The sequence below is a fragment of the Brachyhypopomus gauderio genome, chromosome 17, assembly GCF_052324685.1.
Source record: "Brachyhypopomus gauderio isolate BG-103 chromosome 17, BGAUD_0.2, whole genome shotgun sequence".
In the NCBI taxonomy this organism is placed as follows: domain Eukaryota; kingdom Metazoa; phylum Chordata; class Actinopteri; order Gymnotiformes; family Hypopomidae; genus Brachyhypopomus; species Brachyhypopomus gauderio.
In genome coordinates this window covers 19881887-19909211 of record NC_135227.1, presented here as the reverse complement: position 1 = coordinate 19909211, position 27325 = coordinate 19881887, and the positions used below count along the sequence as shown (strand labels likewise).

Genomic DNA, 27325 nt, shown 5'->3' with positions numbered 1-27325 from the left:
CTTGGATCCATACAGGCTTCAGTAGGTCTCCTGCAGTATTTGCAGCAGCTGTGGTGTAATTCAACTGAAGATTCATCTGAGAAATCCTCCTTCTGCCTCTTTTCTAGCGTCTGCGAGTCTTTTGGTTATTTTTTTTTTTGCAATAGCTTTGTTTTAGTTGGACACCCATGATCCTCACGTTATTCCCTAAGTTGTTTAATTAATTATTATTAAATATTAAATATTATTATTCCCTTAGTTGTTTAATTGTCTTTTAGTTATTGTCTCTTATTGCTGATTTATGCCTCTGCTCTGCTGCTTCTGTGTTGAGCTGCTGACCGCTGTGAGTCCATGCAGCGGGTTGTGTGCGTCGCACTGTAAAATCGCCTGATCGTGTGAAGATCAAGTCACGTGACTGGAGTCCCCCACCTCTGTCACGAACAAACGTGCGTCGTGAACAAATAAGGAACCAGCTTCAGCCGAATCAAAAGCTGTGAATAAGTAACTTTAGCATCGTGGTATCCGGTTTCCCTCACAGCATTACAATCTATCGATAGATGTTAATAGAAAGATTGTGGGTGGTGTTGACATTTGTCAGATCAATGACATGCAATGCAACCTGCAGCTTTTAGTTGAGACTGAATTTAAAAGCTAAATAAAAATTCCTTTAATGCGATTGTGCCCCTTTTCATTTTAATAAAATAGTTACATAAATCAGCTTTAGGAAGTACACCTTTTTGTCATTGGGAATATGAATTAGATCAACAAATGTATACATTCTTGCTGGATTGTTTTCCTCAGGATCTTCACAATAAACACTGGCTACATATTGATTGATTATTAAATAAAGCTGAAATATGCTCTAACAGTCTAAATGGAGGTGTTATGGGTAGATTAGAAATGGGGCCCAATGTGGTCTAGATGTTCATTTTGATTCATTAGAAACAAGGTAGTAGAGTCTATGTATGCCAAAAGGTAGAATTACAGTGAAGAAGCCATCCTACGTGAAGGGAAACAGGACAGAGAAAACACAGAATCAGAATTTATTTATTGTACAAGGAGTGTGTTCTGCATATTTCTTGTCCTGTGGGTGTGTGCCTGTGTTACTCAGTACACAGCAGGACACTGGTTCCTATGGAAGGCAGGTCTTCAGGAAGGTGTCCCAGTCAGGGGCTGACAGGGGCAGCTCAGACTGGAAATGTCTCCAGAACCTGGCGATCACAGGCACATCATATTACAGATTATTATTTAATATTACAGCCTAATGCTCTGAAGCTGGAGAGCCAAGCGGGTGCAAATACAGTTAGTGTGTACAGGATTTCAGTGGGTATGAATTATTTCAATATTAAGGACTCATCACCTGCTTACTGCAGTTTTTGTGTGTCAGATGTAGATCAATTGGAGTTAAGGTGGCAGCTTGTGTTGCCATAATCTACACAACTGCCATAGAGGAGTGTTTTTACACTGAGACCACATGTGATCTCTTCAGACTGGACCACAGTATATGCTAACACAACACAATTCTAGATACCACATTTAAATTTGCAAAGTGCTGTTAGTCTTTTCTCTTCTTTCCTGTTTCTCTCTGACAGAGACACTGAGACTCATTCACTAAAAACCTGGAAATAGACACAAACTTGTTTCACGTGTAAACGTGTATCTGCTTTTCAGTAAAACACTGAGGCTGGTTGGGCCGGGTTGGGGAAGAATACGTGTTTGTGTGTTTGTGATGTGTTTGTGTCTAGATGTCTTACTTGTGATGGTAGATGTCCGGCTCACGACTGATCCTGTTATTGAAGCCGATGTACAGGTCGTCCCATAGCAAACCATTCAAAACCACATGCCTCATCACTCCCACTCTGTTCTGAATCTAAATACACACACACGCATGGGCACACACACACACACACACACGCATGCATGGTGTGAAGGAAATATTGATTATATTCATGTGTGATTCATGTTAATCATGTCCATGCAGACACTATAGCACGGTCTGTGTGAAAAGTACTGCTTAGTAATTAACTGTAACCATATTGAAGATGTTTTTCTGTAAGACTGAAGTTTTCTGTGTAGCAGCAGAGTTGGTGATAATATTGCTCATCCGTTTCTAAGCACCCAAGGTTGAATCCCAGGGAAACTGATAACTGCTCCTGGGAAGCAGGCATCCTTAGTTTTTTCTACACACACACTTTGACTATAAGAATCTGGACTGAGAGAGACAGTTCAGAGTTACTGCATGAAGCGTAAGCTTCACATCATACTTTTATACTTTTATATTTTGTAACTCTCTTGCTATCAAATAAATACTGCTTAATATATTATAAGACCTCGAATTCTGTGCCATCAATTCCACCACAATGGACACACACACACATACATGCAAGATCATACATACACACAGTGTTAGAGACATCATCGTATGAATTAGGATAGTAAAAAAATGTATCACAAATATTCTAACCACGTAACATAGCCAGTGTTAGCCTTATTACACTGGAATAACATTATCAATATGAATGAGCATAGTACAAATATTTATCACAAATGTTCATGTAAGTGGCAGTGTTAACAATATTATTCATATTATTCATAGCCATTCATTCAGGAATTTCCCTTTGGGATAAAGAAAGAAAGAAAGTCTGTCTGTCTGTTTGTCTGTCTGTCTATCCAATGTTAGCCTGATTATTTATAGCCAATGTTAGCCTGATTATTCATAGCCAGTGTTAGCCTGATTATTCATAGACAATGTTAGCCTGATTATTCATAGTGTTGGCCTGATTATTCATAGCCAGTGTTGGCCTGATTATTCATAGCCAGTGTTAGCCTGATTATTCATAGCCAGTGTTAGCCTGATTATTCATAGCCAGTGTTGGCCTGATTATTCATAGCCAGTGTTGGCCTGATTATTCATAGCCAGTGTTAGCCTGATTATTCATAGCCAGTGTTAGCCTGATTATTCATAGCCAGTGTTAGCCTGATTATTCATAGACAATGTTAGCCTGATTATTCATAGCCAATGTTGGCCTGATTATTCATAGCCAGTGTTGGCCTGATTATTCATAGCCAGTGTTAGCCTGATTATTCATAGCCAGTGTTAGCCTGATTATTCATAGCCAGTGTTGGCCTGATTATTCATAGCCAGTGTTAGCCTGATTATTCATAGACAATGTTAGCCTGATTATTCATAGCCAATGTTAGCCTGATTATTCATAGCCAGTGTTGGCCTGATTATTCATAGCCAGTGTTAGCCTGATTATTCATAGCCAGTGTTAGCCTGATTATTCATAGCCAGTGTTGGCCTGATTATTCATAGCCAGTGTTAGCCTGATTATTTGTAGTTTGCATGGCCCAAATATGAGTGCTGCCATGTGAGATTAACGCTCTGATGTTTCCATGGTTACCTCCACATAGGAGTGCTGTCTCTGTGGCCTTGTGGAGGGGAAGGTGTTGTCCAGGAAGTCCACCAGGTAGTCATAGCCACCGTCCAGTGGCAGGAAGTCATCATCCGTCTCTATGACCTGAAGAGAAGGTCTAATTAAATCTAATTAAATATTACAGGGAAATCTACATAGTCAAAGCTGTTTGAAGTTGGGCCCAGTGATCCAGAGGAAGAGTGATTTAATGTTTAAAACCTGCAGTGACCTCATCATTATAGAATGATATGGGCTTAGTTTGGTCAGCAAATGATCACTGCAACTGACCATAGAGACACAGAATTTAAGATAATCCACAGTACGTTTATAAGACGCTTTGAGTAAAATGTTTAGATATATCTGGACAAAATACAATATTGACTGAATTTGAAGTTGACAAAAACCCGTTTTTGAGTTTTGTTTGACAAAATGCTTATGCTGAATGTATTGTGCTTATATAAACATTGTGACGGTTATGACGTGTTAAAAACCTCAGAATAAAAGGAGGGGTTTTAATCAGAATCGTACTCGGACGGATATGTGTAGAAGGCAGAGGGAGAACAAGCCAGCATAAACACAATCCACAACAATCCAAAAGCAGGTCAAAAACATGAAGGATCATTCCAGAAAGGCAAACAAAGTACAGAAGTAATCCAAGACCAGAGAACAAACAACAAAACAGGTAAAATATCCAGACAATCACTATAGAGAATCGTTTGGTATGTTTACTGATTTTGGCAAACACCAACTGAATGAGTCCAGGTATATATGGGTGTGTGAAAATGAGGAACAGGTGATGATTAATAATGAGGGGAGGAAGATTGGGCCAGGTGGACAGAGGGATTCTGGGTAGGTTTGAGTGCACGACAGTTACTGAGTTATTCTGTCTGTTAGAAGCCCTGTGAAGGCACCTTCCTCTGTGCACACAAACCCTCGAGCGCAAACAGCTTAACGCTTAATCTCATGCAACTAAAATGAGATGATACATTAAGGTTTACTCAGGGTAGTATGGAAGTTTTTCTGTATCAATATTCAAATGAAAATGTAATACGCATTTGCATTTACATGTTCCACTCATACAAGCAACTTTGAGCTCAAAATTCAAATTCAAATGCAATAATTCCATTTACATTTGCAATGTGATAGACGTCTATTCATATTTCATTTACACATACATTTTGATGCTTTATTTGTGTCTTTATTGAAATGAAAATGTATTTCCCGATTTGAATGATCAAGTTCATGTGATCATGCAAAGGTTGTATCAAAATTGTAAATAAAATGCTATTCACTTAATATGCTTTGCATTTCGTGATAACGCGTTTGAAATGTAATTTTCAACCTCACCACCATGCTAAAAAGATGTCACTATTCAAATGTTAATAGAGAAATAGCGCCTCTCCTGTTTGCAATAACATCACGATACCAACAGCGCTCAAACTGTGTCAAAATGCATTTTGAAAGTGCAATTCGAGCAGATTGCATTTTCATTTCCATGGTCTTCCACTATAGTCAAATTATAGTCAAATTAGATTCCACAGCTTCACTTTATTCAGCCAATCGGGTTCCACAGCTTTTCACTTCGGGCAGCCAATCAGGCCTTGATCTGTAACGTACTTGTAATCATGACCCGAGCAGAAATTTTAGAAGCGAGCAAAAAACTGAAACGCACGCTGAAAACAAGGAAGTGAGCGCACTTAACAGCGCTCCGTTTTCTTGATTTTGCGTGCTCGGTGTGTCTGACTTGCTTGATTTAATTTTATCTTATCTTTGAAATTACGTTTCAAATGTGTTATCACAAAATGCAAAGCATATTATTCGAATAGCATTTTAATTATAATTTTGATACAACCTTTGCATGATCACATGAACTTGATAATTCAAATCAGGAAATACATTTTCATTTCAATAAAGACACAAATAAAGCACCAAAATATATGTGTAAATGAAATATGAATAGACGTCTATCACGTTGCAAATATAAATGGAATTATTGCATTTGAATTTGAATTTTGAGCTCAAAGTTGCTTGTAAGAGTGCTACATGTAAATACAAATGCGTATTACATTTTCATTTGAATATTGACACAGAATAACTTCCATAGGGTAGAGGCTGTTAGGTACCAGGATGCATTTTACTTTGTCCTGTTATATTAAATGATATAAAAGGACATTATCGTGTATTAACCTGTATTAAAGGAGACTAGATTTTAAATACAGAATCTCCTTGAAAACAGAAAACCTCTTTCCATCACACATTTTCCTCTGATTAAGGTCACGTTTCTTTTCTCATACTGCTAGACCTCAGTGCTACTTTTGACACTATTGATTATAATATTCTACTTAATAGGCTGGAGACACTCATTGGCATAAGAGGTCAAGCACTCTCCTGGTTCAGGTCCTACCTGACAGATCGTTTTTGATCTAATTTGTACTAGTAAATAACGAATGCTCAGAGCGTATTGCGGTAAAATATGGCATCCCACAAGGATCTGTACTGGGCTCCATATTATTCTCATTATATACAGTATGCTACCACTGGGCACTATCATTCGTAGACATGGTATTAGCTTCCATTGTTATGCAGATGATACTCAGTTATATATCTTCCGATCTGGATGATATCACTACTACTTTCAAGATTGAGAACTGCGTCCAGGACATTAAAAACTGGATGGCGTCTAATTTTCTTCAACTAAATTTCGAAAAAAGATTGAGGCGCTGAATCTTGGGCCCAAACCTGCTAGAATCAATTGGGCTGATATTCCCCTTACCCTAGATGGTTTTTCAGTAACACCTAAATCTACCACAATAGGTATCACTATTAATTCGGATCTTTCATTTGACACACATAGATACTTTGTCACTAAGGCTGCCTTTTTTCATTTATGTAATTTCGAAAATAAGTTGAGACACTTACTTTCATTAGCTGATACAGAGTAGCTGGTCCATGCTTTTGTCTCGTCAAGATTGGACAACTGTAATGGTCTTCTAATTGGTTGATCTAAACTGTCCATAAAGAAGCTACAACTGGTACATAATGCTGCAGCTAGAGTCCTAATTCCATTAGAGTCCATTAGAGAACTTATACAGTCGATCTTTATCAAACAGGGCAAATCGGGTCTACAATGATCACACCCATCCCCTTAACTCATCATTTCAGTTACTGCCTTCAGGCAGGAGACTTAAGGTTCCATTAGCTAAGAAGAATGGGTACAAAAAATCATTTGTTCCTTCTGCTGTAACTATTTTGAACAATGGAATTACACATAAAGCTCGTACATAGTGGGAATTGTATTTACGTAAATATTTTTGTGTGTACTTGTGTAACTGTATGTATATGTCTGCCAGACTGCCAAAGATAATTTTCCATTTTATGTAATTTTAATGGACAATAAAGTTTTATCAATCAATCAATCAATCAATAACTAAGGCTAGGAAATTAGATCATATTAGTCCCACTCTCGTGGCATTACACTGGCTTTTGATTTAAATCTGAGATTCTGACACAGTTCCGATCTTTAAATCTAGACTTAAGACTCACCTATTTAATCAAGCCTTCAGCTAATATTCCCCTTGTAAGGTGTGGGGCTCGGGGGCTCTCAGACATTGAGATTTCTGATAATCTGCGATGTTGATGCTGTCATCCAGCTGTGTCATGGCATCACTCTAGTTGTGACAATGACTTGACTGGAAAGCAATGTCTCAGTGAGCAGAGGTGTATAATCCAGGTTCAGAAAGTAAGGAAGCCTGAGCAAAATCCTGGTGAGGACTTTTACTTTCTGAACCTGGATTATACACCTCTGTCCGTGAGCCCCCATGACTGTGGTCACCTCTGAACCCCTCTCTTTAGTTATGCTGCTATAGATTAGCCTGCCGGAGCCACATGCTAATCACTGACACGTGAGCTATGAATATTTAAATAAATGATGGTTTAAATTGATGTCCACACACTCAACCTGTATTATCTATCTTTTTGCATGCTTCTACCTAAGATGATTGCATGCAAGCACCTACAAGCACCTAGGAGATGGTCTGGCTTGCCGGTGGATGTACTGATGCTGGGGTTGGATCTGCCATTGCAGCAAGAGGACGTGCTGATGCTAGCTCCTACCTGAGGCTCACCATCTACACCGAAGGGACTGTGATTACTTGGCCGGGGAACAAGAACCTTAACTATAACTGTAGAACCACCTTTTGTTCACAAATACAAACTTGTGCTAACGGGCCGCCCAATGGAGGATGGGTTCCCTTTTGAGTCTTGGTCCTCCCGAGGTTTCTTCCTAATCCCCACCATCAGAGCCAGAGTGGCTAATCGGGAGATGGGATGGAAAAATAATTTTGGGCCGGATTTGCGCATGAAACTCCCAGGCTGAAAAAGTGTTTCACTCCGGCCATGCCCACCATCATAGGGAGTTTTTCCTTGCCACTGTCGCCTTTGGCTTGCTCATTAGGGATCTGGACCCATACGATTGTAAAGCTGCTTTGTGACAACATGTGTTGTAAAAAGCACTATATAAATAAATTTGACTTTGACTTTGATGTTGGTTTTAGTGGACTTGACTGGGGGTTTTCTTGTTTGCTTTTTTTATTCAGATGTTTTTTTCTAAATCCACAAAGGCCTGGTGGATGGAAACCTCCTTATACAAGTACTAATTTATCATTCAGCGGTATGGGTTAGCAAGGCCACCTGTGTAGATACAAGTGTACTGAAACAAGATTTTAAAAGTACTGGAAATATTATTTACCCGAATGACCAGGTTGTAGTTTTGAAATCCTGCCCAGTTATAATAAAACTGGATCCAGCTTTTGTGTTCAAAGATTTCAGATGAGATGGCAGCATTTAACTCATCCAGATACAAGTCGAAGTCCCAGTTGTCTTTGAAGATCTTTGTACCACTTGGTGGCTGAGTAATGCAGTTTCTACAGATGTATTTCCAGGATTAGAGTAAAATATTGAAAAATGTCATTTTCATCTCAACAGGTATCATATCTGAAATGAGTATTGTGTAGAATTTCATAATTGTATCTCCTTTCATAAAATATGTTAATTTCCATCCATATTCACAAAAAACATCAGTATAGAATCACACTAATTAAATAATGTTAGGTTATTGAACAATTGACAATTTTGTTTACAATTTAATCTGTGCAATTTGCATGGTCAGGGATCAGATACATGTCATTGTCAACAAGTCAACAGCACATTCATATCATACATTTCATGAATATTACAAATGTACAGTAAAGATGAAATAGTAAAGATTTTTCACTTTTGACGCACCTGTCATCTTGGTTTGTCAGTGCAAGTGCCAGGTCCATCACTGATCCAGACAGAGGTGTCCATGTAATGATATTGGGACACATTTTCTTGATCTTCATATTCAGATCTTCTGGGTTGTTCTTAATATTAATGTGTTTAATGTACCTGTTGGATATAAAGCACTCTGTTGGATATTTAATATACTGGGTACCGATTCTGCCTGATATAGACTATCAGGTATGTATATTAGCTAAGACCGAAAAGTTCTTAGTGCTTAATAATGTTGCCATAGGCACTGGAAACGGAATTAGCTGGTATAATTTTACAAATGTGGCAGTACATGTCGGTGCACGTCATTTTGCAAAAAATTTATTGGAAACGTTTTGGGGGAAAGTAACGCATTTACATTTACATAAAATGTTGCATAATGTTGCATGTATTACCAAGACAGACAGACAGACAGACACACACACACACACACACACACACACACACACACACACACACACACACACAAATAACGTATGGTTAGACTGAGATGAGAGTGTTGCTCAGCCTCATTAGTCAAACTGACATGAGAGAGATGGAAAGACTACAGTAGCGTAATGTGCAGCGCATCCAGCACAGGAAATCGAAAGTGCTCAAAGAGCACTCTCTCTACACACACACACACACACACACACACACACACACACACACACACAAACCCACAAACCAACACAGTTAAAGAGAAAAACTAGTTTTGAGTCACATATAGGTCTGACACAATGGTATGGTTCTGACACGTATGGTTCTGACACAAAAATAATGCTAGAATTATCCATTACCCAAGTCCATCTCATTTGCCTATTAATGAATGCCGTTGCATGACAGGATGCAATACACCACAAAGATCATTCTGGTCATGTCCTACTGTGTTACCTGTCTGATAACACTGGTCATGTCCTACTGTGTTACCTGTGATGGGTGAGCCTCAGTGAAGATAAGACTGGTCATGTCCTACTGTATTACCTGTCTGATGGGTGAGCCTCGGTGAAGATAACACTGGTCATGTCCTACTGTGTTACCTGTCTGATGGGTGAGCCTTGGTGAAGATAACACTGGTCATGTCCTACTGTGTTACCTGTCTAATGTGTGAGCCTCTGTGAAGATAACACTGGTCATGTCCTTCTGTGTTACCTGTCTGATGGGTGAGCCTCGGTGAAGATAACACTGGTCATGTCCTACTGAGTTACCTGTCTGATGGGTGAGCCTCTGTGAAGATAACACTGGTCATGTCCTACTGTGTTACCTGTCTGATGGGTGAGCCTCGGTGAAGATAACACTGGTCATGTCCTACTGTGTTACCTGTCTGATGGGTGAGCCTTGGTGAAGATAACACTGGTCATGTCCTACTGTATTACCTGTCTGATGGGTGAACCTTGGTGAAGATAACACTGGTCATGTCCTACTGTGTTACCTGTCTAATGTGTGAGCCTCTGTGAAGATAACACTGGTCATGTCCTTCTGTGTTACCTGTCTGATGGGTGAGCCTCGGTGAAGATAACACTGGTCATGTCCTACTGAGTTACCTGTCTGATGGGTGAGCCTCTGTGAAGATAACACTGGTCATGTCCTACTGTGCTACCTGTCTGATGGGTGAGCCTAGGTGAAGATAACACTGGTCATGTCCTACTGTGTTACCTGTCTGATGGGTGAGCCTCGGTGAAGATAACACTGGTCATGTCCTACTGTGTTACCTGTCTGATGGGTGAGCCTCGGTGAAGTATCCTGCGAATGGACAGTAGACTTTGGGCTGCAGCGACTTCACCAGGTCGGCCTTGTAGTTCAGCAACTTCTTCCTCTCTGTGCTGATGAAATCAACCTTCCAGGTCTCTGCAGGAAGTGTGTGTGGAATTTAGCTATTTTTTTGTTCTTAATTTTATTCTTGTCTTTATGCCCCTGTAGTCTGCCACTAGGTTATGCAAACATTTCCTGGTTTACCACTCCTGCAGAAACCTTCAGGACTTAGGCTTTCTTATCAGTCTCACAGGTCAACATCCATGTCCTCATACTCTGTGGAACACTATCCCAGAGTCTATGAACACTATATGAATAATTTTCCAAGTGAGCTGCAAGTCAATGAAATTGAGGGATGCTATATCTCAGCTATATCTCAGCTATATCTCAGTTATATCTCAGCTATATCTCAGCTATATCTCAGCTAAGGGGCTGGGGCAGGTTATAACACTGAATGAGACCAGCAAGTGATGCTGACATATTAAGGGCTTTAATAGCAAAATTAATGATCAGTGTGGAACTTGGGCAGACAAAATAAATGAACCTGCTATTCCTGCTATGGCTGCCGAGCTCAGAACCAGCTGAAGACAACAGGGCTGCAAAGAACATATTACAAACAAACAAACGTATATTTTTCCTTCACCAGTAAGAGGTTCTGTTAATAAGCCCCAGGCAATGTATTTTCAAGTCTGCATTCTTGTGTGACATTACACATTATCTAGATCTATCGTGTTAGTCACAGGTGAGGGAGGATTAACTCCCTGAAAACCATACAAAAGATGATAACGTGCAGCCGTAGAGATGGTGCTTATGTGGTAGTCAGATAACATAGCATCAAGAGTCCTTAACTAACAACTGGGTTTACAGAACAACTGCTGACGACTGCTGGATCAGAACTCACCAGTGTATTTGCCTTGGTGGAAAGTCATGGGGAATCCAGAGGCTCCTCCAGCAAAGTCACTCATCATGACGTCCACGCCGTGGGGAAGACGGTTGTTATTCGGACGCGTGCAGTCCACCGTGTTCAGGATCAAGTGTCCTGGGGGCGTTTGCTAACATTATCACTTGTTAACGTGTAAACATAGAATGACAACAAATATTCCAACTCTATAACTTTGAATTAGGTTGAACTGAACTGGTATTTAACAATTTTTCCACATCTGTTTATGCACAGCTGGGACTCCTGTAGTGAATCACTTAACCAAGTCTCCAAACATGCATATGTGGGCATATATCACATTATATTAGCATGTGAAATGAGCATTTGTGTAAAGTGTAAATCAACCAAACTGTAGGCTAGAGTGAAGTACCAACACTACCTTTATAATCCACTATTAAGCAGGTGTCCATCTCTGGGTGAACTCCATCCATCAAAATCATAAACCTCAAGTTTTCATCAACCTTAAGGACACATACGAGGGACAGAACACACATTTGAAATAATTGTTGAATGTGAAAAGTGAAGCTTGATGTCCCAGACAGGACGGGAACACCTGTCCTCTCCAGACGGCTAGACGCTGAATGTGATTAATAGAGGCTCTCTATAGTAACAGAAACCATGGCAATCACATCTCTTCAGATTAGCAACAAAGATCACACTGTTGCCGATGAATGAAAAGTGTTTGTAATGTTTTTGATGTTTATTTATTCATTGTGTGTATCAGGTCTGTAGCAGTATGATCTGAAACCATCTCATAACTCCCATACACTTCAGTAATTGCAGTTATCAGAACGAGTGACAGTGGAGAACAGATGAGGATTCTCACCTTCTGCCAGATTCCAAATGACACCACAGAGATGTTGGTTAGGGTCACTCCACTTCTGTCCAGATACCTGTGGGACCAACACAAATACAGACCAATTCCACAAAATGAGAATATCATGGGAAAGTTGATTAATTTCCATAATTCCATTCAAAACTTAAACTTTCATAGATTATAGGTTCAGGGCCCACAATTTAAATCATGTCAAGTATTTATTTGTTTATTTTTACATAATTTGGGCTTCCAGCTCTTAAAACCCACAAAAAAAGGAATTCAGGAATACAGAATGGGTCTGTATTTCCATAAAAACAAATCTTTTTACTGTGATCAGAACAGAGGGGTGAGAATCAAGCGTTACCAGAACACAGGCCGTGAAGTGTCGCCCACATATATGGGGATGTCTGGTCGCTTCTGGGCAAGGAGCTTCAAGGTTGGATAACTGTGAGATAATGGAGGTTGTGTAAAAACATTTAAGCAAAATGAGCAGGGATTCACAGCAGAATCTACCGGCATGTGGACTTCCTAACAGTTTTCTTTCAAATTATTTTATGATGTGAAATGTATACGAATGTATTTACTGATATTATTTACTTTTAAAATAGTCTTGTTTGCATTCTTGTACTATTCCAGTACCAGTGTAATTACACATGGATTTCTCCTTTTTGTATCATAACTCTAGTATGATAAATGATTTATTTGCTTGTTCAATTTTGGCCAGTGAGCTAAAATGTTGAAAATAGTTACATGAAATTACTTGAAAAGAAATACCAAAAAAAGGCTTTTTTTAAATGTATTTCAGAATTATTTTTAAATTCAGTGATTTTACAAGTTCAGAATTGTGCTACAACTCTTGTACAACTCTACATTCCCTTGACCACCACAGTCCTCCCTTTGCTGTGTTACTACACTGAAAATGTCCTTGATATTCTCAGCTTTCATGTTTTGGGGAGCGGTGTGGAAGACCCACCTCAGGTGGTCCGAGTGCATGTGGCTGATGTAAACGAGGTCTGCTCGGCACAGCCGGTCCATGGCATCGGCAGGGGGCTCGTGAAGGAGCCACCACCCTCTGGAGAAGGCGGGGCCAGTCAGCCACGGGTCAAACATCATCCTCTTATCTCCAGCCTTTAGTTCCATGCATGCATGGGTTATGTAGGTGAGCTGGACACACACACACACACACGCACACACACACGCACGCACGCACGCACGCACGCACGCACGCACGCACGCACACACGCACGCACACGCACGCACACACACACACACACACACACACACACACACTGCATGTTGTCTTAATTGTAGCCAATTGTGGCAGAAGGTTTTGCTTGTTGAAGTGTGGTATGGTGGAAGTGTTTTTCAGTTGTGTCTAGCTTCTGGAGCAAACTGAAAATAAACTGAAAACATTTTGCTTCTAATATCAGATGATGTGAACACCTTATATTCTCATTTAATATGTGAAGACCTTCTATTTTCATTTAATATGTGAACACAGTGTCTTTTCCCTGTGAATACGTAGTAGAATTTAAATTAATCTATTTATTTCATTTTTCATCTTGCTTATTTGATGATTATGACTATAATTTCAGCAAGTGATGTTACACACCAAAAATACATATAAGTGATTTGATATTGCCTTTACGTTTCTTATAATACACACACTCACATGAGACAAACCTTGCTGCTTTACATGTTGAATAAGCCAATCATCTTTCTCTGTCAGACCCACTAAAATGGATGAGGATGATGTGTTTTAATCAGACGAAGCTTAGGCTGAAGGTTAGTCTCACTGAGGTCTTATTTGGACCATGACAAGTGGACCGCGCCATGATCACAGCTTATCTTAGTAAGTCTAATATGGAGCCATTGGCATGGAGATAAATGGAGAGATTAATATATTACTGTAAAACATAACTTTTTTCACCAATTATTTCACCATCAAATGAGGGTGTGGCCTTTCCACAACACCAAGGCAGTTCCATTGATTAGCACTTGATTATTAAAGCCAATGAGAAACAATAATCTTCCACAGACATCTCACCATTCTTCCAGTCAGAAACAAGCATATTTCCCAGGAGTCCCTAAGCTCTTCCAAAAAGCAATGTTTACCTACGTTTCCCACCATGTTGTAATTATCTGACCAAACCAAAATCCCTCCTTATGGATTTTACTCTCCACTTGTATATGGCTTGAATGTCTGATGGTTATAATTCATAAAATACTATGATAATCTTTATTGGTTCTAATAAAAAAAAATCTAGAAAAAATCATAAAACGCACATTAAAGTTCCCACTATTCCCACCGAGGTTAAGTAGATTATCATCGTCCTGATTGCAGTTTGGGTATCCAGATCCCATTGTGAAACACAACACTCTCGCTGTGAGTTAATTTTCTCTGTGCTACTTCAGACACTCTTATGAGCTCTTATGAGGTCCTGCGTGTTTGTGATGAGTGTCTCATACCGTGACCTCTCCTGGTTGTAGCTCTTCTGCTGGTCTGGGATCTACAGTCCAGGGTTCAGGGGGGTGCAGCTCCACCAGCTCCAAACCTCCATCTTCAGACCATACAACCTCTGCATACGCACCCACCCAAAAACATGATGTAGACTGAAATGAATCAGTGTTAAAATTTCAGTCATGTTCTCATGTGTTCACGTTTCTCCAGAGTCCATTTATGTGTAGTGGCGAGTGTAACACTAGTACTAGTATTTAACTTGTTTACATCAAAGAGTAAAAATATTAATGTGAATGGGGAATTAATGACAGTATTGAGAGAAGTATTGAGCTTTACAGGAGGGAAGAGAATTAGAGATGATGGTGATCTGGATGACATTATTATGGTCTGTTTTCACAACCTCCATTGGTGCATTGGGTGAAGGTAACCAGCATTATGCAGGTGAATAATGTATTTTTGACAAGCGGTGTTGTCACAGTCCCCTGGGCAACCCCTCTTGTTTTGGATTGGTTTGTGTCTTGGTTTGGTTTGGTTCTGTTCTGTTTAGTCTTGCTTAACAGGGATTGTTCTTTGCTTGTTTTAGTCCTGTTGCCTTTTTGATTTGCAAAAAAAAATGCTGTTTGTGATCTTGCTGTTTCATGTCTTTGTTTCCAGCATTCATGTCATCCCGGTTCAATGTTTGTTTGCCTTTTAGTGTCAGTTGGTTTATTTGGTTTGTAGCTTTGGTTCTTACAGAAATGTGAGTTTCAACAGCATTAACAGTGTAAACAAAGTCCACGGCAGCTAACGATCTGTCCGTAATAGGAGAGGACCGAGGATTGACCCTTGACTAACATCCATTATTCTCATAAATGGTAGGGCAGCAAAGGCTATGAAGCAAAATTCCATAGTCCAGCATAAAGTAGATAAAACATCCATGATAAACCCAAAGTAGGCAGGTAGGTAGGATATCCATGATAAACCCGAAGCAGAAACGGTGAAGCAAAAAACCACAACACCAAAGAAAGGGCAGTTTAGGGGCAGGAAGTTTGGTGAAGTCACACAGCTCAGAGCTTTCTAAGACACAAGGAAAAGCGGGAAAACTTGGATGAGAGTCAAAAGAATAAATATAAAAATGTAAATAAAGAGGAAGGACTCAAACAACATAATCCAGCGAGGAGCAGCAGCCACAGACGTTGCTGGCACACTCTCACATAAGAGAGGATCTTCATACCCAATTCGTCCTGTAGGAAACTGTCTGGTGGGTTCACATACTGCATGGTGGAAACATTAAGTTTCCAGTTGTGTTTGGTGCAACGCACTGTCCTGGTGAAAACACAAGCACAAAAACACGCACATACCAACTATTAAACTCCTATGAAGTCTCTGCTGTTGCAGCTGGACTGAAAAAAAAAAGTTTAAAAAAAAAAGTCTTTTTTTAAACAATGTTTGTTACTTGGTGCAAGAAATTTTTTTTTTGCACATTATTCACTGTAGTTTCACTACATTTCATTAAATAACAGTGGTGAAAAAAATTACCCATAACCCTGATCCTAACTCTAAAGAACACTAAAGAAAATCTCTAAAGACCAGATGCTAGAGAAAGTGCATGTCTGTGTATGATGCGTCATTCTCTGTATGAATGTTCAGCTGTCACGGGATATGCGTCACCAGAGTGAGTTATAACTCTAGTGCCCAACCTCTAAAACACCAACACCAACGTGGCCACACTGCTGGGTGAGGCTAGGACTGGTGAACCTTGCGGTTTTCTGCTCTTGTTAGGACTTTCCACAGTCCTCAGAAAAAAAAACTGAAACACTTTCATGGTAAAATTGGCAGGTAGAGAGATGAAGCCATTGCCTTATATATACTTTGCACTTTGGTTGCACAGCTGATTTCTGATATGATTTGGTTGTGCAGGCCATTTCTCGTTTAATAAATATACACACACCCATGTGCAATCAACTCCTTACACCACCTCCCATGTTCTACCCACATACCTGCCATCTATGTCTTCAATGTCTTTTATGAATAGTCCTCCTTGGTGTTTGCACTGGTTCCTGCATGCTCTCAGGATCTTCTCATTTTTGTAGATTATGAAGCACTTGCCTTCAGGACCCCTCTTAAAGTTGATTCCTTCTTGCAGGCCAAGGACTGCTGTGGAATCCAGCTTCAGTACATTGTGGGAACTCTGAGACATTTTGGCTTGATTAGGAGACAATAGCTGGAAAGAAATCAAAATGACACCATCTCACCAGCTGAACCTACCTAACTAGCCAAACCTGCATGATCAGGAAAAGCTGCAGTGCACATACAGGGGTTGGACAATGAAACTGAAACTCCTGGGGCCTCTTGTACGAACGGTGCGTACGCACAAAAACATTGCGTACGCTATGTTTCACGCAAACGGTCAGATCATTGACTGGGTCAGATGTACGAAATGTGATTTGAACGTGAGAAAGTGCGTACATCCACGACACCTTCACCTCAGGCGTACGCATGTTTCTAATGTGTTTTCGATGCATTTAAATTACAACTATTAAGATATCACGCACACATTGTAGTAAGCGCTTATTTGGTAAAATAAGTAAATTAATGAGAAAATTAAACAGTAAATTAATCAGACAATTTCACTGCCTTACTGAAATAATGATTCAACGTGTTTCCACTTAGCCTAGATTATATAAACATATATTAATATAAAACTATTAAATGTTGCGCTGGAGTTCTTGGGAGATGGCAGCGTTGCCACTACTGGAAGATATCGCTAATGGCCGAATTCGCCGAGAGCGCGTTTTCCGTGACCATTATGATTTATGGCCCATGATGATGAGTGGCTTATAAGCCGTTTCAGTTTTCCAAGAGCTGTCCTCTTGTGTTGAGTTGGGTCCAGTTTTAGAGAGAGAAACGCGAGGAGTTGCGCAGGTGCTGACAACGCTCGGCTTCCTGGCGACTAGCTCGTTTCAAAGAGAACTGGCAGACCGGTCGGGTATATCCCAGTCATCTTTGAGCCGGGCCATGCCAGCTGTTTTGGATGGGATCATCTGCATGTCAGCTAGTTATATAAAGTTCCCATATGAAGCGGTTGACCAGGCAATTATTAAAGCGCAATTTGCAGCGATAGCCGGTTTCCCTAATGTAATCGGAGCGATCGACTGCACACACATTTCTATAAAGGCACCATCTGAGGAGGAATTTGCTTATGTGAATAGAAAGCACTTTAATTCCATAAACGTGCAAATAATCTGTGATGCCAAAATGTGCCTTACTAATGTAGTGGCACGTTGGCCTGGATCAACCCAATGATTCGTACATCCGTACAAACTGCATGGTTGGGATAAGATTACAAGCAGGCAGAGTGCATGACGGGTGGCTTCTTGGTGGTAAGCAACAAAATTTAAGCATTTAAATAAAAGCATTTGACATTTCCAGCTTAGAATAATTCATTTTAAACATGGGTAACTGTTAAATTACTTAGGAAACAGCAGCTACGTGCTCAAGACGTGGCTGATGTAATCCACAGACTGACCGGGAGCGGAGATTCTCTCCATTCTCCACCCGGTCAGTCGTGGAGAGGGCGATTGGGCAGCTGAAAAGCCGGTGGCGCTGGCTGGACAGGACCGGGGGATGCTCGTGTATCGGCCAGAGAAGGTGTGTCGTATTGTGAGGGCATGTGGGGTCTTGCACAATGTTGCGCACAGGTATGCCGTGCCATTGTTAGAGGGGTCATTCCAGGATTTTGGTACATTTCCTGTCCCACCACTTAAATTTCAGATGTACATATCCAAAATATCTAAATTACTATTTTTTAACAATGTACTTGTTATAAGACAAACTGTAAAATTTGGTGGAAAAATAAGCTCCTTAGATATTATTCAAAAGACCTTTGGACCACCTAAAAAAATGGCCGTTTTTTCTTGTCCCACACATTGGGTGACCAATTCCTTTGCCAAATTTAACAATTAAAATGAGCTCTAAATAAATTACTTCCTCTTGTATATTGTTGAAATGCATCTCCTTTACAAACAACTTCTTTGGTTTACATTGTATTGCATGTCACAGTTTTTACACTATTAAGTTGTGTTCCACAACATGCGCGCAGCCCTGTTACCATAAGGAATTTTATCTGGCAGAGAAAGGGTTAAAAATATTTGTGTACTGGCACAAAGGAAGTTACATCACAAGGACATTTCCTGCCCACATGGCAAGACCAATGGTAAGTGCTCTAACAATTTTCAAGGTTTTTTCCAAATATGTTTGTCCAAGTTGTGTGTGTCACTCAGTGAATGCAACTCTGTTCCTCATATTGTAAGACTAATATTGAGTAGTCAAAATTTACTTTATATACTTATATAACCATATTTGTCCTTGATCTTGTATACATAGCTAAATTTTACAGTGAGCATCTGTTCCTGGGGTAGACCACAACTTGGCCTAAATTTGCAACCCTGTTAGTCGCAACCCTGTTACTGCAAACCAATTTACTGCACACCAATCTAATAAAGACAAAACTTCTTCCATATCTGAGATTGACGAATCAAACTTTTTGATAGTCTATAACCTGTAGCTAATAAATATGTGACTAAAAATGATCAAATTGAAGATCAAATTTTCAGAAGTGACCACCCCTGAAATGTACCAAAATCCTGGATGGTCCCAGAGGTGATGGAGCACCCAGCGAACCCAGAGCCAGGACAAATTAATGCGCTGCGCAAATCTTAACCAATTCTTTTATTAAGTCGCTGATGCTAGTGAGCGCATCACTGTTATTTTTAGGTACATTATATTATTCTGCCAGTGTGCATTATTCTGACCCCACAACATTTAAAGCTTCACACACGCTGTCCCACTCAGACCTTTTGCGCTTTTCCGTAATGCCACAACGTGCCAAACAAACATTTTTTCCGCGCCTCTACCTCATTCAGGAGCGTCTCCACTTTCACATTCGGTGAAGTTCCTCTTCTTTCCCCTTTAGAAATGGTTTGTGATAGATCAGAGAGCAAACTTCTCCGGTGCAGGGCAAATTTAAATTAATTTGCATATTTATAGGGGGGCGTGTCACTTTGTGCGCCCAATTCCACTTTGATTGGGATGTACAAAAGAAATGTGCGTGGATTCCGGCGTACGCACAGTTTGATACATCCGGATTTGTTTATGCGTACGCCATTTTCTGGGTTTGTACGTATGCCAATCTTTAGTAAGAAATCCACGCAAGTCTTTGTACATGAGGCCCCTGGTTTTAGACCACAATAATTTATTAGCATCGTGTAGGGCCTCCTTTTGTGGCCAAAACAGTGTCAATTCATCTTGGGAATGACATATAGCCTACAAGTCCTGCACAGTGGTCAGAGGGATTTTAAGCCATTCTTCTTGCAAGATAGTGGCCAGGGGCCACCATACTCAAATAGCGGCCCGCGGGCCTTTTTAGGCCCATTGGGCATCTATTTCTGGCCCGCAAGCTTTTTCAATCGCGCTATCCGCTTTTATTTTGAAATCGCGCACCGTGATCTCGGCTGAGGATTGCCTCCATGGCAACAATAAACAGATAGCAGCGGCAACACGTTTACCGACCGGAGCAATAATGACATGCACGAAATTTGCCCCCCTAAAAAAACTGGACAGCGAAAACCGCCAGTTCAGCCAGAATGGACAGAAAGGTTTGCGCTCTTTCTACCACCATCCAGTACTCGCCCTATGTGCTTAATATGTCAAGAAACTGTCGCGGCAATAAAAATGTGCAATGTGAAACGACACTAAGAATCAATTTCCGCAAAACTCCGAGATCAGAAAAACAACATTAAAGGCTCTTAAAGCATCATATGAAACATCCAACCGAATCCAACACACTTCTTTGACAAAACAACAAAAGGCAACGCAATCAATGCTCCCTTAGAGTAGCGTGGGTTTTGACGAAGCACATGAAGCCATTCACGGATTCAGAGATAACGAATAGCCATTAATTTTAATTTATGCCCAAATGCAAATTATATTTTTATTTTAGGTAATATTTTGTTTTGAATAAAAAGGAAATGTTATAAATGTTACATGTTATATTGTTATGATACGTTATCATACACGGTCCCAATAAATGGCCCCTTGAGTCATTGAAAAAAAATTGTTGCCCCTCATCATTTCTATTTGAGTACCCCTGTCATAGAGTGTTGAAAACTGGTCAGCTGTGTTTTGGTTTATAATACGGGAGGGTAATATACGTTTAGGACAGAGAGGATCTCCATTGACAACTAGACTAAAGAAAATACATTTATGATCACTAATTTGAAGATCCTCTCAACAGATCTGATCAATGTCTAATCCTACAAGGTCTAGTGTATTACCACCCGCATGAGTGGGACCTGAGACACATTGTTTAAAGTTAAAAGATTCAGTAGTATAAGAAATGTACAAAGAGCAAGATTCAAGCCTGCTATTTAGATCACAAACAAGCAGAAACACAAATGCTTCTATCAAATGCTTCTAACACAAATATAGATAGATAGATAGATAGATAGATAGATAGAGAGCACATGAATTTGTTTTCCTGTCTTTTCCTCTCCTTTTCCAGCCTGCTGTTTAGATCACAACATTTATCAGTGATGCAGTGATGCAACGCGACCATGCTAATTTTCGCTAGCAATGACATGGGATTTCCTATATAACATTAGCATCAAGCTAATTGCGCCATATAATTTCTTAGCTTTTCAAACGCGAATTCAAACGCGGAAACAGAAAGTGTTTGATTACAACAAATATTATATAGTATAGTATATGAAATATACAAAGAGCAAGATTCAAACATTTTTATTTATTTTTATTGTTTGGGGGGGGGGGGGGGGGGGGTGGCGAACGTGTTGTTGAGCGGGGGGTGGCAAACGTAACACTCGTGACGGAGTGTTTTTTCAATAGCCCTGAAATAAATGCTACGGTTTTGTTTTGGTCCGTATCCAGTTAATCAGGAATGAGATTGGGTCCGGACAGGACTGCGTTCTGGTCCGGATCCGGACCGCGGTCCGCCAGTTGAGTACCCCTGGTCTAGTGTATTACCACCCGCATGAGTGGGACCTGAGACACATTGTTTAAAGTTAAAAGATTCAGTCATACAGAGAAACTCAGTGGCTACACTGTCCAAGATGTCATCAATATGTAAATTAAAATCTCCAAGCAATAAAACTCTATCCAGTTTTATAATTGACGTCAGAAGATCAGTAAACTCAGTTAAAAACTGATCAGCTGGACCCGGGGGTCCATATATTAAAACACAATAGTTGAATAAAGTTTTATTCACATAAGGCTTTGTCTTACCAACTTTTGTTATTTGCAGTTCAAAAGTTGAATAAAGCTCCGTGTTCACTAACTGGCAAACAAAATGCTTCTTCCAAACTACTGCAAGACCTCCACCACGTCCGGATAAACGTGGAGTCCCAATCACAGAGCTGTCTGAAGGACACAGTTCGTTTAAAAGAGAAAAGTCCGCATCCCGTTGCCAAGTTTCAGTTAAAAACAGAAAAGTTAAATTGTTCCCTGTAAATAAGTCATTTAAGATATGAGTTTTATTTGTCATCGAACATGCGTTGACCAGGCACATTTAAAAAGAAAAGTCTGAAGTACTGTTTGGGAAGACATTGGAGACACATACAATCTCATGTATCACACGCTGTCCATCCCGTTCACGATCACGCTGGATGCACAAAAGAGATCTTTGTAGGACAACTGGAACATTACCCATCGTGGGACACACCAACCGTAAATAGGATGCTCTACCGCAGCCGCTCACACGCCCCACGGCGTCCAGCACTCCCACGGAAGGACCCAGTGCCACCCAGGAAAACAACGGAGTAGCCCGAACTTGCCCTCGTTCCCCTCCTTTTCCCGTGAAGTTTTTGATCTTCTCCCCCAGACACTCAGTAGCAGAAGTCAGCGAGCAGGTGAGCAGAGAGCCGGTCCAGTAAATAAAAAGTTTTTAGTGACCGACAAGTTTTCCGTAGAGTGTTTAATTTGCAGCAACATTTGCCGGTCATAGACTAGAGCTGCCGATGCATCATAAGCATAAAAAAACAAAACTGAGGATAAAACAATAAACAGGCGCCATCTTGTCTCAAAACTCAAAAGAGTCTGTGAGGGCACAAACTGGGGCCAGGCCGGTGGGAGGTGCTACTTGGCCCCAGTCTTTGTCTGGCCCAGACAGGCTCATCCAGAAGATGCTACATAGTTCCCCTCTCTCACCGGTCCACCACCTGTGGGAGAGGTGGTAGTAGGAGTCCAGTGCAATATGGATAGGACGGTGGCCAAAGGCGGGGGCTTTGGCGGTCTGATTCTGTTACTGGCTCATGGGACATGGAATGTGATCTCTGTGGTTGGAAAGAAGCCTGAGCTGGTGCGTGAGGCCAAGAGATACCAACTAGATATAGCTGGGCTCACCTCAGCTCACAATGTTGGTTGTGGAACCAACCCTTTCGAGAGAGGGTGGACTTTGTTCCTTTCTGGATTGGCCCAAGGTGAAAGGTGGAGGGCAGGAGTGGGCTTAATCATAGCTCCTTGCAGACGTGTGGACTCGAGTCACATGACTTGGACTCGAGTCCGACTCGAGCCACATGACTTGGACTCGAGTCCGACTCGAGTCACTAAACTGATGACTTGTGACTTGACTCGACAACATCACTGAAGACTTGCAACTTGACTTAGACTTTACCTTTACTGACTTGGACTTGGAATCAGACTTGAGCTTTAAGACTTGAAATCCTTATTTTAACATAATAAATAAGTAATATAGAATTATATATAGAATATAGAGATAATAGAGATTATTTTGTATTAAATGGTGCTGTAAAATGTGAACTGCTCAGCTCAGTTTATTCGTAACCTAGCTACAGGTGAAGTTCTGCAGCCGATCGGGGGAGAGGGGGCAGCAGCATTGAAATTGTGCTGAGAGGACAAGCAACATGTCAGGGCTGGCTCGGATGCCACGCCTTCTACCTCCACAAGAGGCACCCGAGTCAGTCCTAGACTCGCTGGGCGCAATCAGCTGTGATCCGTTTCAGCCGTTTCTAGGGCTTCTTAAGGAAGCTTGTTGAAACGGATCACTGCTGATTCGTTTTGGTCATGCCGGTACATTGTCAGCCCTTCTCCGCTTTCTCTGGTGTTGCATTTCGTTGTAAGGTGTCTCGCCACCTTAATCTCTCTCACTTACCTATTATTTATTCGAGTGTCTACCTCCTGCGCCTCTTACTGGCCCATCTCAAGTTTTCCCCCAGCGATCTCTCTTCCTATTGGTTACTCTTTTATTTTGGGAAGGGTTTTGTTTTGTTGCGGCATTCCCCTGCTGCCAGTCTTCCCCTGGCGTCCTTAGTTCCATTTTCACGCGTTGAAGTCTTCCACGTCATTTTTAGTTTTGTTTTGCTACGGTGTGTGTATGCTGAGTGACTTTAGTTTTGTTCGCGTTTGCTTATTTCATACACACAGTCCTAATTATAAGCATTTATCCCAATTGGTTCCTAACGGCATTTGGGTTCAATACTCCCTTCATTTTCTTACGCAGTGTGTACCGGTCTGTACACCCCGCGTTACACAACATGCTCCCAAAAATTATCCTGTTCACTTATAATGATTATGCTGTTGTGAATAAAAGAAGAACTGCGACATGCAAGACATGTGGAGTCAGGATAAGAAATGGAGATGCAACCACTTTAAACTTTGTTCGACGTTTGAGGCTGCACAAACAAAAGTAAATCTCTGCTATGTATATTTAACATAATGCTATAACTGTTAGCTAGCTAGCTGGGATGTGATAACTCAGGGGTCGAAAATTAACTTTTACAAGGGTCCACATGAGCAACTTGACTTGTGTCAGCGGTCCGCACCAACGATAATTCGAAAGCGGGGACCCGGGGGGCGGCGGACGGACAGACAGACGGACGAATGAAAGTCACTGAGGCGAGGGGGGGGTGGTAGGTGACGACGACAATTGCGACGACATCTCACTCAAGCGAACGCCTAACATTAGTTAGTCTGACTAACTTAATATACTACTAATCAACTGCATCAGTTGTGTTAAATATTGAAATTACATCTGGTGACTTGACTAGGACTTGAAGTTTAAGACTTGGGACTTGACTCGAGACTCGCTTGTATTGACTTGGGACTTGACTTGTTACTTGCAACTCAGTGACTAGTGACTCCTTGGCTCGATGCCTCAGGTAGGGTTTTCCCAACAGGGTTGCTTCCCTATGCCTTTGGGTTGGGGAACAGGCTCTGACTGTTGTTTGTGATTATATACCAAACTGCAGTTTGGAGTACCAGGCCGTCTGGGGGTCCTTGGAGGGGATACTGGAAGGTGCCCTTTCTAAGAAGTCCATTGTTCTGCTGGGGGCATTTAATGCTCATGTGGGCAATGACAGTAGGATCTGGAATGGGGTGATTGGGATGAGCGGCACCCCTGATCTGAACCTGAGTGGTGTTATTGGATTTCTGTGCTCTTCACTGTTTGTCCATAACAAACACCATGTTCAAGCATAAAGGCGTCCATAAGTGCAAATAGCACGAGGACACCTTAGGCCACAGTTCGATGATCAATTGTATAGTCATGTCATCTGACTTGTGTCTATGTGTCTCAGACACTCGACAAAAGAGTCGAGCTGTCAACTGATTTGCACCTACTGGTGAGATCAGATGGCTGGTGAGGACAGACAGACGAACAGACATATCTTGTCCGGAATAACTCTAAACAATGTGAACAATAACAGTCAGTCCGATATCCAGTCACTGTGTACAAAAGTTATAGAAAAAAAAAACTTTGTTTGTGTGTTTATGATGCCATTATTCTTTACTTTTCTTGAGACATGTCACAAAAAAGTTGTTTGTGGGAAATCAAAGAGAAGCGTCAAATGTAAACAAATGAAGGTGGCTTGGCTTCGACTGGAGTATCGTATCCTTTGGCTATAGGGAGTCTAAAATCATGGTTGATATCCAATTTTACAATATCGTGCCCAGGGTTTGGATTCAGAGCAACCAGCTCTCTAAATGCTGCACTGTCCCCATGTGACAACATCTCTATGTACCACAGCTGTTGGTGATTCAAAGACAGGGCTCTGTTCTCTCTCTCGCCTTCCTCAATCCTGTGAAGGTTTTAGTCCAGTTATTGTGTTTGTCTCTCTAGCTGTCAAAGTCTTTTTCTGTTATTTCTTTTCTCTCATTTGGCACAGAGTGCAAGCATAATGAAGATATTTTGAGTTGTTACTGTTCATTTCATTTAGGAGATTATACTGGGTGATTGGCATTTTGAAATGAAAATTTGTTGTGTGATGCTTGTGTATTAACATCTGAGTTGATGCTGATTGAGCTCATGGCAAAAATTAATTAAGTTGAAGAGCCCGGAGCCCCTCACGTGTATAACTCGTTAAGCGTTGGTGAGAGTGAGGGCGCTACATGTCTCTGATACATTTTAAGATGAAGGCCAGGGATCCCCAACATCATGCTGATTTTTTTTAGATCTGCATATCCCAACCCTAACTCATGTGCTAAGAGCACCATTCGCACATTCACATCAAATCATTACTCATTGCATCTTGAAGATACGTTGACAGTTTTGACGTACACATCTCTTTTGCACATACTGCATTCTAAACTCAAACTGCTGCAGAACCCGTAATTCTGCGGATCTATTTTAATTATAATCCCTGTACCTATACAATAAACACAAATTGCTCCACTGATTAATTCATTTAAATCAGCACATTGGTCAAGTCTCCTTTACACAATGATGTCCTTTGTGTAGGCATTTCATTATCTAATTAGTTTCATTATCTAATTCATTTTTCAAGATGCAGATTTTGAAAGTTTTCCCTTGCATCTTCTCGCAAGTGACAATTATTGTTAGATTTTATATACTGCCAAAGCTAAATCAAGAGTCTTAAGCGCATGTGACCACGTGACACATCTGAACAAATCACGTTCTAAGAAATCAACAACAGCCAATGAGATCTCAAGCGTTTAACTACCCATTGGTTGCTGATAGAAAGCAAATGAACATATTTGAATCCGATAGCCTTATGCAGGAGGAGAGCTTATAATGGTACCAGTGGTGACATGGTACAGATAACAGATAACAGTTCATACTTTTTGTGAATTTGGCACCAATTTACAGTCGCAAACAGACAAAGTGTAGAGAAATAAACACCTAAAAGGTTTAATTTGGAAAATTTTTTTCCAACAGCCTGAAAGAAGACTCCAAATCAAACAAATCAAAATAGCCTAAAACCTTGAAATTGACCAGTGCATGATAAAACAATGTTTTTGCGTGCCGTATCACTGGTGGAGTGCCATCAAGGACACATACCAGACTAACTCCCATGCCCTTGGGACCTCTTTTATCTGCAAATAACACGCTGATTGACTACGCTTCAGTCAACTCTTACATAAACTTCTGTGAGGTGACTTGAATGCGATCAAAGACCATCTACATGTATGCAATGAAAGACGATCTATGGGCAGCATACACGAGTGGTGACCAATGAAAGACCATCTACGGGCAGCATACACGAGTAGTGACCAATGAAAGACCATCTACGGGCAGCATACACGAGTGGTGACCAATGAAAGACCATCTACGGGCAGCATACACGAGTGGTGACCATGATGCCTACGTGTGTGAAGCAGCTTTTCTCCAGGGCATCTACCTCCCAAACAATCACTCTCACATT

At 40.8% G+C, this 27325-nt stretch overlaps 1 protein-coding gene across 4 annotated transcripts in view; it reads right to left on the bottom strand.

The window, feature by feature from the left end:
- Positions 1 to 693: 693 nt before the first annotated feature.
- The window catches only part of LOC143480931 (cytidine monophosphate-N-acetylneuraminic acid hydroxylase-like), a 37188-nt gene continuing 10556 nt past the window's right edge, over positions 694 to 27325 (bottom strand). For 2 of the 4 annotated variants that reach the window (XM_076978799.1, XM_076978800.1), the window contains exons 2-15: positions 16634 to 16857; positions 15868 to 15959; positions 14663 to 14772; positions 13167 to 13357; positions 12558 to 12638; positions 12203 to 12269; positions 11756 to 11837; positions 11338 to 11475; positions 10397 to 10532; positions 8679 to 8822; positions 8143 to 8317; positions 3384 to 3500; positions 1734 to 1849; positions 694 to 1190 (exon numbers count right to left, since the gene is read on the bottom strand). In XM_076978799.1, coding sequence (XP_076834914.1) covers positions 1112 to 1190; positions 1734 to 1849; positions 3384 to 3500; positions 8143 to 8317; positions 8679 to 8822; positions 10397 to 10532; positions 11338 to 11475; positions 11756 to 11837; positions 12203 to 12269; positions 12558 to 12638; positions 13167 to 13357; positions 14663 to 14772; positions 15868 to 15959; positions 16634 to 16857 — 1752 coding nt within the window. In that variant the 3' untranslated portion in view covers positions 694 to 1111. Of the gene's footprint in view, positions 1191 to 1733; positions 1850 to 3383; positions 3501 to 8142; positions 8318 to 8678; positions 8823 to 10396; positions 10533 to 11337; positions 11476 to 11755; positions 11838 to 12202; positions 12270 to 12557; positions 12639 to 13166; positions 13358 to 14662; positions 14773 to 15054; positions 15711 to 15867; positions 15960 to 16633; positions 16858 to 27325 lie in introns of those variants that run through there. The other 2 variants (XM_076978801.1, XM_076978802.1) reach the window with 2 other exon arrangements.